The 16639-nt window shown below is 26.1% G+C and overlaps 2 protein-coding genes across 7 annotated transcripts in view; both read left to right on the top strand.

The window, feature by feature from the left end:
* On the top strand, positions 1 to 6607 carry LOC130674463 (transformer-2 protein homolog alpha). Of its 4 annotated transcripts, none has more exons than XM_057479799.1 (5): positions 1 to 208; positions 516 to 1010; positions 4358 to 4572; positions 4673 to 4773; positions 6146 to 6607. In XM_057479799.1, the coding sequence occupies exons 1-5, from the start codon at positions 194 to 196 to the stop codon at positions 6169 to 6171; spliced, it is 852 nt and encodes a 283-aa protein (XP_057335782.1). In that variant the 5' UTR covers positions 1 to 193; the 3' UTR covers positions 6172 to 6607. The 4 variants fall into 4 exon arrangements, with proteins under 4 accessions (XP_057335782.1, XP_057335784.1, XP_057335783.1 ...); XM_057479801.1 differs by having other exon boundaries at positions 3 to 208; positions 4688 to 4773; XM_057479800.1 differs by having other exon boundaries at positions 4 to 208; positions 5188 to 6607.
* Positions 6608 to 9807: 3200 nt separating this feature from the next.
* LOC130674548 (biogenesis of lysosome-related organelles complex 1 subunit 1) overlaps positions 9808 to 16639 on the top strand; it is a 90822-nt gene continuing 83990 nt past the window's right edge. For 2 of the 3 annotated variants that reach the window (XM_057479903.1, XM_057479906.1), the window contains exons 1-3: positions 9808 to 9964; positions 10030 to 10102; positions 10284 to 10501. In XM_057479903.1, coding sequence (XP_057335886.1) covers positions 9904 to 9964; positions 10030 to 10102; positions 10284 to 10501 — 352 coding nt within the window. In that variant the 5' untranslated portion in view covers positions 9808 to 9903. Of the gene's footprint in view, positions 9965 to 10029; positions 10103 to 10283; positions 10502 to 12689; positions 12864 to 16639 lie in introns of those variants that run through there. The other variant, XM_057479905.1, reaches the window with a different exon arrangement.

The raw sequence follows: 16639 nt of genomic DNA, 5'->3' as shown, positions 1-16639 counted from the left end.
CGCATCAAGTTCCGTAACATTCCGCTTGTCTCTCTGCTTCTATCTAGACAAAACCAAAACTCTAAAAACCTCGCCGTCCGCCATTATAATATAAGTGACGCCATCAATTTACACGGAATTATTTCTCCGACCATCTGCAATCTATTACACTATTATTTTAAATTATAAATAAGTCATTTAAAATCAGCAACAAATGAGTGACATTGAGGTAAAATTTTTTTATATTTCATAATTATTTTTTAACAATTTTAATATATATCTATATAACTAACCATAAAAACTTCCGCATTCTCTATCACCGCGAGGTGATGCTATTGATTCTTCAATTCATCTTTGCGATATATATTTTTAAAACATTTAAAAATTTTAATTTTAATTGAAAAACTCGCTGTTAAATTTTTTTTTTTAATTGACTGATCATAATTTAAAAAAAAAACGATTACGGTACTATCGAGTTGATGCAATGGAAAAAAAAATGACCGACAAGGATAAAAATAGTATTTTTACCTCCACAGCATAGTGGGAGCCGCAGTGCTAGCCCCCGTCGACCACGAACATCAGATGGAGGTCTTCGTGATTCGCGATCACGCTCCAGATCGCGTAAATCACGGGAGAGAAAAGAACGACCAGTTAAAGAATATTCGAGGTCAAGAAGTCGTTCTGTATCACGTGGACGTAAACCATATCGTAGTACCAAATATGCAGCTGGCCGGAGTCGTAGTCGCAGCCGATCGCCGTATCGTGGTGGTGACGGACGTTATTCTCGCAGCCGATCACGTTCATACTCACGGTCTCGTTATTCACGTGAACGAGATCGTAATATTTATCGATCACATTCACGCAGCCCCATGTCATCAAGACGTCGACACGTTGGTAATCGTGATAATCCTTGTCCTTCACGATGTCTTGGAGTTTTTGGTCTGTCCATTTACACAACTGAGCTCCAAATACATCACATTTTTTCTAAATATGGACCCGTGGAACGAGTCGAAGTTGTTATTGATGCTAAGGTAATTTTTTATTTTTACGTACTTGATATTTTGAATTTAAGTGTTTAATTTAATGATACTGAAGTTAGCAGACGTCTAATAACTTTTGAACTTTTTTTTAGACGGTAAACTATAAAAAAAAAATTTTTTAAATTGCACCTGTAGTTTTTTAAATTTTCTATCAGTGTATATTTTTAGTTTTTGTTTTTTTGTAATTGATTACTAATTGTCTGCTAACTTCAGGATCATTCAATTTATCGTTTGTTTGTAAATAATTTGTGCATATTGATTATCATAAATTGCATAAATTTTTAATATTTACAAAATATTTTTTGAATTAACTCTTAAAGGCCACATTCAGTCCAGAAAATTCTAGACAATTTTAAACGTCAAATTTACAAATGTAATTCATCGGATTTAACATTTAAAATATCTTAATAATCATTCAGTTTTATAAAAAAAAATAAGATACCTTATTTATAGAGAATTTAAAGCGCTACAAATAAGGTCACTTACAATTTTTCGGATAACTCAATATTTAGAAAGATATTTGCAAAAAAAAAAAATTATATTTCTTTTGGATAACTTTCAAATTTTTGAAAAAACATTTTGCACTTGATTTATTAAAATTAATATACTTTTTGAAAAATTAAATTTTTCCATCCATTTCATATCATAGGTCATTTATTCTCCAATAATTTGCCACAAGGTTTAGTTAAATATATGACAAATTAAAGAAGTAATGCATATTTTTATGCAAAAAGTCCCTCCGTTTTTTTTGTCAACTTTTTTTTTTAAATTCCAAATTAAAATTCACTATAACAAGAGTTACTAGAATTAATACAAATGTTTGAATAATAATTCTATACAATTTTTAGTAAATATTGATTAATTTAATTTCTACTGTTAATCAGAGATTTGACAAATTTAAATTTAAATTATTTAATATGAATTTTGTTTTAAAGGTTCGGAAGTTGATATTATTTTGATTATTGGTTGAGGAATTAAATTATTAATTAACGCGCGTAATCTACTTTTCACGATTATAAATTTACTTAAAAAAGTAAAATCCAATTTAACATCAGGATCGCGATTAAATTTTAGTCAGTAAAATAAATTATAAAAAATTTTCTTATTTCTAAAGCTGCTGATTTTGATGTGTTTTAATTGTAGTATTCTAAAAGATTCGTATTTTTAAATTAGACCATCGATTTGCTCTTCAAATTAATTATTAATTATTTTTATCTAATCTTACTGTTGTAATTATTTGTATTTTTTATCATAATTACAAGAGTTCCAAAATAGTCAGGGAATTTTTTATATTCAAGGAAAATTGAGAGATTTTTTTATCGCACTAAATATTGAGAAATTATTTTTAATATTTATGTAATTTTTATTTTTTTTTTCTTGCTAAATTAATTATTTAAAAGGATAAATTATATAAATTAATAAAATAAATTAAAAGATGGAAGTTTTTATGTCAAATTAAAAAAAAAAAGTGAAAACTAAATTAAAACAAAAACAAAGCGCTTGCAAAAATAGAATCTAATAATAATATTGATTGCATTAAGACAATTGAAACTGTATTTATAATTCAATCTTAGCAAAAATTTATTCTGTCATATCATCAATAAATTATTGTCATTTAAAAGATATAATTTTATTGATCGATCAGAAGATTGATTTATAAATAAATAATAAATATCTTTTTTTGTAAAATGTGTTTATAATTAAAAAAGCAAAATAATAATTGGTCACGGGTCATGATTCTAACAAAAGAATGTTAAAAATAAATTTCTAAATATAGATTAGAATTACGAATTAAACACTTGATTTATTGCATCGTTAATCTATTTAATTTATTTCATCTTTTAAATTATCTGTAAACTTTTATTCAACGCATCCTCCAAAACGGCAAGACTTCAGTTAATTATTTATTTCAATAGTAGGGTAGAGGTACTGTTTTTGGCCACTTAAGGGCCAATTTTAGACATTTGAAAAATTTAAATAAAATAATTTGTAAAATACGCAACATAATTAATTTTAAAAATTTCTTCAGAGATACTTTTATCTCACTATTAAAATGGAAACTTTATTTTACACTTTTTCGTTAATTAAAATGAAGTAATAAATATTCAAAAATTGACCGGTAGCCACAAATGGTACTTCTACCCTCTCATACATTTTATTCTAAACATAAAAATTGTTTATAATATTATTATTATTGTTTATGATCCTGAAGTTAGCAGACAATTAATAATTTTTGGATTTTTTTTTCAACAATTTAGTTCAAAGAAAAAAAATAAAACTAAAAATATGCACATGTAGAAAATTACAAAATCTATAGGTACAATTTTCTGAAATATATATTTTTTTAATTGATTACTTTTAAAAAAAATCTAAAAATTATTAGACATCGGCTAATTTCAGAATAATTATTGTTTAGCATATTTCTGGCCAGTAGAATACAAAATTAATTTATAAAAATTTCAATGATAAAAATATAAATGCCATTGAAATTTAATTACAGTCTTTCTATTATTTTTCCAGCAGTTATTTTTTAGTCTGGAATATAAAAACGCTAAAGATTTAGAACGTGTACTTATGAAGCTTATGTACTATGTTAAAGGCCTTTAGCAACATTATAAAATTATATTAACCCTAATCCGGTGTCGCTATTTTCAGTACCCTTAAACGTTGAACATGGGTCATTAGCATCCGCTGCTTAGTTAACTATGTTGTTCTGTAAGAAAAAATCTGAATAAATTCGTAGGTTTTCTTTGGACTTCTACGCGGTAGAGTTATTGCCAGCTCCGAAAATTCCTTTTTCAATAAACATTTTCATCAAAAATTCGGAGGCATGTATAGAATATTTAGACACAAACGACCCATGTTCAGCCGATTAGGGTTAAAATAAATCTTAGCTATAAATGATTAGCTGATATTGATTTTGAAAATAAATAGTATATTACATACCTAGGCCAGTAAAATAAGAAAAGTCTCAGAGCACAGGTAATTGTTGGCCGAGGCTGACAAACATGTGGTCTGAGGTTTTCTTTTTTACTGGCCAAGGTGCGTATACTATTTTTCTGCTCGAGGAAGCCGGAAAGTTGCAACTTCGTTCAGGGCAGTGGCCACTTTCCGGCCGGAGGGCAGAAAATAATTTTATTATCATTTAATTTTTCAGTCAGCACTAAATATAAAAATTAATTTTATTTTTAAATAAATATGTCTTTAATATATTTTTCTATAACAAAAAAAAAAACTTGCAGTAAAAACTAAGTATTGAAAATTAAAATATAAAAATTGTTATCTATATTTAAAATCTAAAAATAAAGATGATGATAAATTTTATTGAATAATTTTAGACCGGACGATCTCGAGGATTCTGTTTCGTATACTTTAAATCAAGTGAAGATGCTAAAGTAGCTAAGGAACAATGTTCTGGAATGGAGATAGATGGACGACGAATAAGAGTTGATTTTTCAATTACACAACGAGCACACACTCCTACACCAGGAATTTATATGGGTAAACCGACATACTTGCATGATAGAGGATGGAATGGACCACGACGTCGAGAGTGAGCATTTAAATAATAATAATAATATATATATATGTAATATACACATATATATGTATTAAACATTTTTACGTATTTCTTAAAAACAATTCTAATCCAGGAGTTCTAACTACAGAAGCAGCTACCGCCGGTCGCCGAGCCCGTACTACAACCGCCGGAGACCTCGTTACGATCGATCAAGATCACGTTCTTATTCACCACGTAAGTCTGATCCTTCTATTATTATAAACTCAACTTATCACGAGTAGATATATCGCCCACAAAGAAAATTATTTAAAGTTTTATAAATTTTTTTTTCAAGTCCATCTTAGTAATTTTATTTTTTATTTTTTTATAAAACAAATATTCTCAATTAAATATATTCTATTTATCAACTTTGATTATTTATAATTAAAACAGTAAAAAATTGTAGGCAATATGTCTACGTAAATTAATACGAGCCGTCCTGATAATAATTTAAGATCAAGAATAAGAGACCTGATGAATTATGTCAACAACGGTCTCGACTATTCTTTAGTTTGTTTAGCGGTAGAAATAAAAAAAAAAGTCCTTTAACGAGACTGTACCGGTATTCAAAAACAATCATAGTTTTTTTGTTGCTTTAATGAATTTCAGGTCGATATTAAAGTGAGTCGAGTTACGATGCGAGTGGTCCAGGTGTATCGGAAGCCATTTATCTGTCTTGAGCCTTTGACCCTTCTTATTTCTTCTATACTAAAGGGAGGGTCAAAATTTAAAAGATCATTAAAAAAAAGTTAATACAAAAAAATAAAATGAATATTGCATTATGTTTTTATCTCTGACTTGGCTCGATTAAGCTATTGTGGGCTTTTTTTTAACATTAGCGAGCAGCATGGTCAGAATGGACAACCTTATTTTCATTAATTATTTAAACAAACAAAATATGTATGTCCTATATATACATATGATTTGAAAATAAGGTTTTAGATGTATCGTGTTACTTACAATTAGGACGTAAAATAATTTTTGACCATTGCCTAAGATCGTACACACTTTATTTATCATATATATAAATACAAATGCATATATATTTATATGAATTTAAAATTTAAGTAAAGCATTAATGAATTGTACGATTTTACGGTTTATTTTCTAACAAAAATTCGTAAATAATAATTTACAATTATTATATTTGTTAATATGTTTTATTGCATATAAAGTTACAGTTGTATTGTAAATTTATTTATTAAGTAAAGACAATCTTATAATTTTTATATTAATGTAAGATCATTTACAAACGTCCTTATTGTATTAGTACCGCGGTATTGAGTATAATTAAGACTTGTAAAACAATAACTATTTTTTTTTTTCAATTATTTTAATTTTATTCAAATAAATTATTTAATAAGATCAATTTACCTTGATGTTATATAAAGAGGGAAGGGTAATAAGGTAAAAAAAATGTGGTATTTTTAAATAATTGATAAAATTGATAAGTCAAAAAAAAATTAATCTTAATAATTAATAATAGTAAACAATAAAATTAAGAGAATAAAAAAACTAAAAACTAAGAGCGAATGTAAGTTCTCTAACATGTTTGTTTGTTTATAAGGTTTTGAATCAAGAGGTATTGGATGATAGAGGGAAGTTTGAAGTTATGAAAAAAAAGTATAGAGAAAAAAATAACAGAGATTTGAAAAGAGAAAGAGGCCGAAGAAACTTGTATAAATAAAAGTTTAAAAAAAAATATATAAATATATATTTATATAAATATATAAACGAAAAATAATAATAAATTCATGAAGAATGTTTACTCGGAAAAAACTCTTACTCAAATTTTCAAGATCTCAAGGGGTTTATACTCGCGCTGACAAAGAATATGATCCAATCCCGTTCACTTAAAGTACAACTGCGAAGGGTGTCTCGAGGCTTTACTTGAAAAATGAAGAGTCCACGTGATTGTTAGTGCTCAATCATCAAGATAAAGTTCAAAGAAAAATACGCATCAAGCTCTCCCCAGATTCACCAATAACTGGAACTTTAGAAAAAATAATAATTAGAAAAAAAAAAGAAATAAATAAATAATAAAGTTTTTTTATGCAGGGAAAGTCGAAAATAAATCGGGGGTCGGGAGTTAGTGAAGAACTAATATACTTGTATGGGAATAATAATTAATAATCAAGATTATAAAATCATCGTTAACAAATGTTTCGTTTAAACGCCATCTTTCAAGCCTTAAATTGATCATATTCTTTATCAATATTAAATTTTTAACTACTAACGATTTTTTTCCATTAGAAGAAATAGTATTAATAAATTTTACAATAATTATTTTATTTATTTTATTATTATCACACTTAATTTATCCCTCCACCATCCTAAAACCTCCTCTCCTGTATTATTTATTTCGCAGGATAATTGTTCCAATTTTATTATTATAAATACTGGTAAATAAATAAATAATTTTATTGTTTGATATATTTGTTAATTTTGTTTTTCTTTTCTTCTTTAATTTTTATCAACTATTTTTATTGTAATAGATCTAGTAATATCGAAATTTGTATACCAAGATAGCAAAATAAATTTGGTGAAAATACCATGAGAGCGTTACATGATGATGTTTTATTTTCTTATAGGGTAGAGGTACCATTTGTGGCTGCTTCTCCATTTTTGAATATTTAATATTTTATTCTAATTAACGAAAAAGTGTAAAATAAAATTCCCATTTTAATAGTGGGATAAAAGTATCTTTGAACGCAATTTAAAAATCAAATGTCATTGCGTCTTTTAAAAATTATTTTATTTAAATTTTTCAAGTGTCCAAAACTGGCTGTAAAGTGGCCAAAAACGGTATCTTTACCTTATATGTAGATGCAATTATCCGAGACAGAAAGAATTCGTCTCGGCTCCTATAGTCGTGCCTAGTAAAATATTTGGTTTTAATTTTAGTGTTACATAATTATTGCATTTATAATATTTTTATTTATCTTTTAATTTTTTACAATAAGGGTCAGCAGTACTAACCGAATATTAGATTTCTAATTACGTTTTAAATATTTATGGGACTCTAATGATGAAAATCTTCCGTGGAAGTTCGTCTTAGTATTTTTCTGGAAGCTGAACAAATCGCTGTAATGATAATCAATTTATAAATTAACAGAAATCTAAAATTCGAGAATTTATTGAGTATGGCCCGACCTGTATTTAGTACACGGTTACGTTTTTTGTTCCAGTTCATAAAAACTTCATTAAAATTTATTTTTCATATATCGTAGAACTTTTGTGTGATTTAGGGTAAAATAAAAAAAAACCCATGTAATCTGAAACTAATATAGACCTTAGTCTCGTTTATAAATATATAAGATAAAGGGCCCAGTTTCTGACACTAAGAGTGACAGCCCTGTTTAGAAAATCTCATAGAATTCAATAGATTCTCCAAGTCCCATAAAGATTTTGATAAGAATGAATGAGCTCTATGAGAAATGATATCGTTAAGTATAGGGCCTTATACATACAGCTATAAGAATTTATCCAATTTTTTAAGCAGGGAGCTGAGGTAATTTCATGATAATTAATATAAAATTTAATATGAATAAATACTATTGTATATAATAAACAAGTTTAAAATTTTTAGACAAGGTCATAAGCGCAATGTTATTAAGTAGAGCTAATTAATGTTACTTATTATAAATGCAACACAATTTTTTTCAAGACATAAACAATTTAAATTGCATGAGTGTGAATGTAGTAGACATCAGACAAATTTAAAATTATTGATAAATAGAGTAAATAATTATTAAAAGAAAATTTTTAAAAAATGCGCATTTAAAAAATTTTGAAATTAATAAGTGAATTTTTTATAAATATTTTTTAAATTATGTACTCTATTTATAATTATAAATTTGTCTGATATCTGCTGCATTCACACTCGTTGAATTGTAATAAAATATTCACGTAAACAAACGAATTATCAGCAATATTGAAAATCATGATTGAATTATGACTTAAGTTAGCAGACAATTAAAAATTTTTGAATTTTTCTTTCAACAAATTGTTAACAAGAAAAAAATAACCAAAAATATGCATTTACAGAAAATTAAAAAAACTATAAGTGCAATTTTTTCGAATATTTTTTTTTTATCTTGTACCGTTTTGAAATAAAATCCAAAAATTATTAGACGTCAGCTAACTTCAGTATCAGATTGAATTTGAGGGTCAATAACTGTGACATACCTATAAAATTGAGCCTACCCTAATAGCGATTTTATCCAAAAATTGATGGCAACTTGAAAATTCAATTTATCCGAAACCCGCTGCCGGAATTTGATAACAAATTTATAGCGAAAGTTGAAAAGAAAAACTTTCGGTTAATTTTTCGACAATTTGTACAGTATTTTACTTTTATATTGTAGACAAAAAACAGATTTATAAAAATTGACGAATACTTGCTGTCAAATTGAATGGCAATTTGGAATTCAATTTGCTTGGAACTTACTTCCGAAATTTGATGCAACATTGAAAAGTTAACTTTGGCTAAGCAACCCTGGTCTGGCTATTAAGGTAGTTGTTGACATTCCCATTTTAATAATAAAATGTTATTTAATATGATACATTAATATTGTAAACTAAATTACAGTTAACTATTAACCTATCCATGTATTTTTTATTATATTTTTATACTTTCATGGTGATAAGATAAAAAATTCAATTCTGGAACGTTCTTCTTTAAACTGCTTACACTGTAACTCAAAAATGGCTTCCGCAGTTTCTCCCGGCTTAAAATATTTTTATGAAGTTAGCAGATGTCTAATAATTTTTGGACTTTTTTTTAGACAATAAAACATAAAAAAAAAAATATTTGAAAAAATTGCACCTATAGTTTTTTAAATTTTCTACATGTGCATATTTTTATTTTATTTTTTTGCAATTGATTTGTTGAAATACGGAAATTCAAAAATTTTTAAATGTCTGCTAACTTTAGGATCATATATTTTTTTCATTAAGATATTTTATTCTTTATTTTTGTCATTGTTGTTAATTAGGTACAGAGTGAATTTTTTAAAATTAAAAACAAATTTATTTGTCTATTCGAGTCAATTATTTTTCTAATTTGAAAAAAAGTTGAAAGTGTCAGAAACTGGGACAGTGTCAATAACTGGACCCTTTATTTTATGATTATTCCTTACAATAAATTCAGCCCAGAGAGAGAATGAACCTCGGAATCTCGGAAATTGTTCTCACCACATTTTTAAAATGCGCATGCGCTAAAAAAAGTGGGAGTAAAAACCGAAAACACCCGAGGTAGAGGTACACTCTCTTGCGGGGAGAATTTTAAACGTCAATTAAAGATTAAGGTTAAAAAACGTAAAAATGTTATCAAGTATTGTAAAGGAACATCAAAGTAAACAAGCTATCAAAAAAGAATCACAAGGTATTTGTATAAATAAATAATAACTACAATTTAAATAAGTTTATAATGATAATTATCCATCTTAGAACAAAAACGCAAAGAAGCTGTACGTGCTGCTAACAAATTAACACAAGCATTAGTTGATCATTTAAATGTCCGGTAATTATTTATTTATTAATTTTTTTTTATACAATTATTGTTTTGCCAACGAAAGAATGGTCATAGAATCAATAGTGGGGGTATAGGAAATATGTGACAGTGGGATGACCATTCTCTTGTTGGGACAATTAAATGTTTGTTTACTTTATGAAAAGATATTGATTTGAAGTTTATTCACTAGAGTGGCACAGGCATATTTAAATCAGCGAAAACTAGATGCTGAAGCCAAACAATTGCAGCAATCAGCAACCGCTTTTGCTAAACAAACGCACTTGTGGTTAAATTTAGTTGAATCCTTTTCAAGTGCTCTGAAAGAAATTGGTGATGCAGAAAATTGGGCCCAGAGTATTGAAGGTGATATGAGAACAATTGCTACTGCTTTAGAGTACTCTTATAAAGGTAATATTATTTTATTATTTATTAACAAGTTGTAATTATTTTAAAAAATATTCTATGTGGTAATGCGCGTTTTCATCCCCGACACAATATCTCCGACATAATATCTTTCGATATAATTTTCATAATTTTCCTGAAAAACAAGCACCCAAATTAGGTGTAAATTCTTAGTTAGATGTTTTTTTTTATAGCAGTAATTTTTTTACATCTATCAATAAATTAATAAGATTTGCTAAATTTCCTGGCATACCTAACAAATAAGCTCAATTAATAAATGAAATAGCACTCTAAATTTAAGTGTAGTAAGTCAGTTAGTGAGATCTACCACTGGTAGCAAGCTAACTAATATTATTATTAATAAGTTAAAGTATTTTTACGATGATTTTATACTTGTTAATGCTATGTATCTGTTTTTCTGCTGAATAAAACTATTCTTTTCAAACAAACAAATTAGGTGTAAATAGTACAAACAAACATTTAAATTTTGGCAAAACTTGTTCCTTTAATTGTTTTGTAAAACTTTGAGCAAATGGTTCAATAGATCGATTTGAACATTTTCAGGGCTTTTGGGGGTACATTAAGCTGTAAAATCACCTGGCAACATTATCCTTTCCATCAATATTCTTAAAGCAGTGGTTAATTAACTAAAAAACCATAAAAAGTCCATTTTTTGTAGGTTTTTCAAATTGATAATAGGAATAAAGAAAAATTTTTTTTTTTCAAAATCGAAAATGAAGCTTGTGGAAGTTTTATTCGAGTTTATAAAGCTGCCCTCAAAATTACTGTGCGGCCATTAGTTACTGAGATATCGATAATCAACGATAAAAAGATCTTGTTTCATTTGAAGGTTGATATCTCAGCAGCAAATTGTCGTATAAAGAAACAAAAAAAAAAACAAATTGTAGTTGAAAAATTTTCCAAACGAGTCATGAATTGATTTTTCTAAACAAAATTTTCCCGCCCCGTAGACCCAAAAAACTAAACCAAAAAATTTAGAAAAATTTTGTCTTGAGCTATTTCTTATGATTCCGCAAAAACCGTGGCTCAAAATATTATTTTGCTGGAAGATTTTCAGAGTGACACATGGTCCTATAGTCGCTCAAAGACAATATCAATTAATATATGATAAGTTTATTGATTTGGACAAATAATTTATAAATTATATTACTTTATTCTTTCATAATATAAAATTTCATGAACTTTAAAAATATATTTAATAAGATATAGTCATAACAATTCTCAAAAAATTTGACGTATCTTAAATTTAATCTAACGAATGAACGTTAAAGTAAAAAATGCCCGGCTGAGCGCGATTTTGAAAACAGTCGTTTAATTAAAATTTATAATCTATTATAAAATAATTTAATACATCATATTTTAATATATTTAGATTCACAAATAATTACTTATCATTAATCATTTTTTTTTAGTTGAAATTTTTTTTTATAAAAATTAATGTATCTGAAGATCGGAACGTTTTTCGCGCAACGAAAATGAAAACTATGTAATTTGACTGATTAAGGAGTAGTTGGGGGTAGACTTCAATTTTCGGCTGATATATTAGCGCCTAGGCGAAATATTTCAAAAATCTAGATCCAGTAGATTTTTTAAATTTCATTTTGTTTTTTTATTTTCGTTCTGCAAAAAACGTTCCGATCTTCAGGTACATAAAAATTATAAAAAAGGCATTAATCAGTTAAAGTGAGCGGCTAATGGTACTGAGCGGGTATAGGGGCTTTTACCTTAGTTACGATTTCTCCAGGATATAAATTAGAAAAAGAAAATAAGTAAATTACTTAGTTGTTTTAAATTACCTTTTTAACTAAATTTCTTAAATCAATTGGAAAACAAATTGCAGTTTTAAGTCGTTCAGAAAAGTATTTTTAGAATTATTCGTAAACTTACGAATAATTTGGAAATTTTGAAATATTTGAAAATTAACGAAAAATTTGAATTTTTCGATTCGGTATGAATAATTTGTAAGTACGAACTATTCACACACCCCTCGTGTATTGGTGAAAAATTCATACGTGGGTATAAATCACATTCATAACATTTAGTATTTAATGTGTCAGTAATTAAAATAATAATAAAAACTCGATTCATATATATTTGTACAGTCAAAATTTTTATAATAATTATATCTCTAATTATACAATTAATATCTTTTGATATTTTTACTTTTTTTTAGCTAGTCAAGATGCTCATGGATCAAATGTTAGTTAACTTAAACAAATTAAATCCATTCATCATAAAGAAAACATATTTTATTTAATGTATATACGTTATATAACTTTTATTGTGTAATTCATAAAAAAATTTGTATTTATTATTTTAAATAATACAATAAATAATTTTAACTTAAGTTTTATCTATTGCACACCTTAAGCGCGAAAGTTTTTTTTTAAACACATGTATACATTTTTTTTAGAATAACTTTATAACAATAGTTGGAAAAATTATTTTTCTTGTATAAAAGATAGTAATTTAAAACTTATCAGTACGGTTTTATTTATTTGTTACCGGCGTAAAACTTAACAATGATACAATTAAATAAATAAAAAGAAGAACTTAATTTCCTTTGAAATTTAATTTAATTTAAAATCGATATATTATATTTTTTTTTCTCTAGAAAAAATTGATAACTATTTGAGTATGAAAATTAAAATCTTTATCGTTCAAAATTATGCAATTTTTTATAATTACAAGGAAAAATAATTTAAGTAAAAGTAGATTTTATTTCAGTAAAAATAAAATATAATTCAATACATATGTAAATTTATATGGATCATACATTCTCAGACGACTTATTCGACTCTAATTAAATATTAATCAATGTATTTATTTTTAATTTTCACAAAATTAAAATCTATTTGTAGATTCAGATTTATTATAGCTTAAAAAGCTCCATTCTACCCGCTATTAATTAATTTTATAGCAAGATGGCGCTACTTGTATTAATTTTTTCTAATACTTTGTCCATCTCTGGTATATAAATTATGCGTTTCCACACTAGGTGGCAGATACAGTACATTTTGAAATCATTATTTGTTATAAATATCTGAGAATCTGGGAATTACCCATTTATTTGGTTATTGTTTTCTGCTAAATTTTAAGAAAACAAAGTAATAGTAAGATTTTATAGTCAAGCAGATTGCCGGTATGTAAATTTCAGGAGAAATTTATGTACTATAAACAATATATACTTAGAAATAATAAAAAATTTATGTTTCTCAAATTTATACAACTAGTGCATCCATTATAAATGTTTTGCTTGTATATTTCTTCAATCGGGGTTTTAATTGTTTCTTATAAAAGAGTTTTAAATATTCTTACTGAAATTAATATATCACAACTATGAAAAACCAATGTTATATATAAATGCTGTTGATTTAAAGATAAAGAAAATTTTATTTTTAATACAATAGGTATTAAAAAAATACAAATTATTATTTCAATAAATCGATGAGTAAAAAATCTAAAAAAATTTGAAAAGGAATCATTACTAATAAAATTTATGAAATTAATGCTTTTGAAATTTTTTAAGGATTAAAATTTGTTTTTACATAAAATTTTCAAAAGACCATTTTTCCCCATTGCGTTAAAAAAATTTAATTAAAATAATTTTTTCATCTTTATTTTCATTTTTATATAAATTCAGAACAAAGTAAGTTTTATTGCACTGATTTCGTTTAAAAAATTTTGAGTATATTTTGAAAATTAGATGTAGATGCTTTGCCCTGATCAATTGTCAAGTGTTATCAAAAGTTCTTGTTAATTTTTAAAAGCTTATGTTTCTGCTAATTAGTTTTTTATTTTCTATTAAATGTCGAGCGAACTGAGTAGTATTTTTATTTTTATGTCATACGAAAATTACATTACATTGCCCTTTGACTCGTTACGACATAAAGGACATATGGTTTAAAATTGAAGGGTAGACAAAATATATTAACTACTACACAGAAGAAAAAGTTGTCTTGAGTCAAGAAAATATTTTGGTAAACAAACGATTTCGGAAACAAAGTTAAGATTTTCTTGGGCCAAAGGAATTTGTCTTGGTTAGAAGAGATTTATATACTTTATCCGAAAAAATTGAGGTTTTTTAAAAAATTTTTTTTTCTGTATACATATTTACCATTTCGCGTTACTAATTCCAAAGCGACATATTTTTATACGCCCTTTTGGCTTTAGTTACTAAGTTTAAAACCAAAAGGACGTATAATTTTAATTTCATTATTGTCAATCGTTTAGTAGACTTATTTTATAGCCAAAAATTAAAAAAAAAAAAATTTTTGAAAACCAAAACGGCATATAGCTTAAATTATACGCCCTTTTGGCTTTCAAAATTTTGTTTTCAATTTTTAGCTTTAAAATGAGTTATAATACACAGTAAAAAATATTGTGTACCTATCTGTGTTAAAAACGGTCCGTGTTAAAATTTTTGTGTTAATTATTTTGTGTCAAATCAACACAAGTCTTTGTGTTACTTTAAAATTTTTAATCGATTTACTCTTTAACACTTTAAAGGTGTTACTTAGTATAAAAATCGATATTATCAACATTTATTAAGTGTTACTTTAAAATCAACACAAAAAAAGTGTTGAAATTTTAACACAAATAGTCTGTGTTGAATAATAACACATATATTGTGTGGACCGTTTCTAACACACAGGTTGTGTTGATTTTAACACAATATTTTTTACTGTGTATGATTAGGAATTTAAAAAAAAATCATACGCCCTTTTGATTTTAAACTTCAGTAACTAAAGACAAAAGGTCGTATAAAAATGTGTACTTTTGGAATGAGTGACGCGATTTCTTCGTCTATTGGAAAAAAACTCAATTTCATAATTAATATCATATGAAAGAAACAATATATATCCGACTTTAATACGTCTGGAAAACAACCTCAAACAAGTAATGAAACAAAAATAATAATAAATATCTAAAGCATTTTTTTTCGATAAGAGATGAAAACATTTTTGTTGTTGTTTATGTATTTTATTATCATGACATTGATCGAGACTGACCTTAAAAATGATCAGACATATATACATATATGTATATAAAATAACTCGTTCTTTCCGCATTCTATTTCATTTTAATTTGTATTTGTTTTTTTATATATTTACTTGCAGACATTATCAGATATAAATATACAAAACAATATTTGTTAATAAGATCAATTTATTTATTTCAAAATTTCGCATAAATATTTGTAAGTTTTATTAAATTTAAATGTAAGAAAACAAATATTATGGTTTGATTGAATTCTTATTGAAATATATTTTTTCATTCGATATGATAGAGCTAGAGGTTATTTAGGGAAAAATAAAAAAATATTTATCATTAAAAACCCAATATTAAATATTTAATAAGAAAAGTTGATTTAAAATAATTGTACATCAATTTTAAATTTTGGAACCTTAACCCTAGAAGGTTACACTTCCGGCTCGAATTATAATAGTCACAAGAAGACGAGAACTTTAACGTCTTTGATTAGCTGTAGAAATCAAAATATTCAATATGTTTACAAGAAAATTTATAGAAATATTTTTCAAACCTTTTTGTGAGAACTAGTATCCATTTTTATGACAAATTTTCATTTTTAGTCATAAATAAATATAAATCTATCCTAAAAAAGTTGGTGTTATGTCACCGCTTAGAGTCGTCATAACAACGATTTCTATGGAGATGGTTGATCATGTTAGTGGCTAATAGGTACCAGAGGCATCCATGATAAATATTTTTAATAACGACTTTTTTATAAGGGGGGAGTGAAAGGTTAACGAAACATTGCAAGAAGCAAAAAATAATGGGCGCGCGTTAGCGCACAAAAGCATTCTATGAAATAAAATTATCAGTAAATAGAGGGCAAAATTTTTCATCAGAAATTTTAAAGTTATCAAGAAAAAAAGTGTAGTCGGTTTTTTGCAAATATTTCTTCAAATATCAAATTATTCGAAAAATTGTAAGAAACCTTTTTTGTAGCACATTAAATTCTCTACAAGAAAAGTATCTTATACTTTTTTTAAAAACTTGATAGTTATTTAGATGTGTAAAGTTTAAAATTCTAAAAATTAGATATAGAAATTTGGAGTCTAAACTTTCCCAGATTTTCTGTTCCCCATATAACCGTAG

Source organism: Microplitis mediator, chromosome 9 (assembly GCF_029852145.1).
Source record: "Microplitis mediator isolate UGA2020A chromosome 9, iyMicMedi2.1, whole genome shotgun sequence".
Lineage (NCBI taxonomy): Eukaryota > Metazoa > Arthropoda > Insecta > Hymenoptera > Braconidae > Microplitis > Microplitis mediator.
This window is presented reverse-complemented; position numbering and strand designations above follow the sequence as displayed.

Coding starts and splice junctions, on each gene's coding strand:
- LOC130674463 (XM_057479799.1), top strand. Junction 1,011..4,357: donor AAGTTGTTATTGATGCTAAG/GTAATTTTTTAT, acceptor GAATAATTTTAG/ACCGGACGATCTCGAGGATT. Junction 4,573..4,672: donor AATGGACCACGACGTCGAGA/GTGAGCATTTAA, acceptor ATTCTAATCCAG/GAGTTCTAACTACAGAAGCA.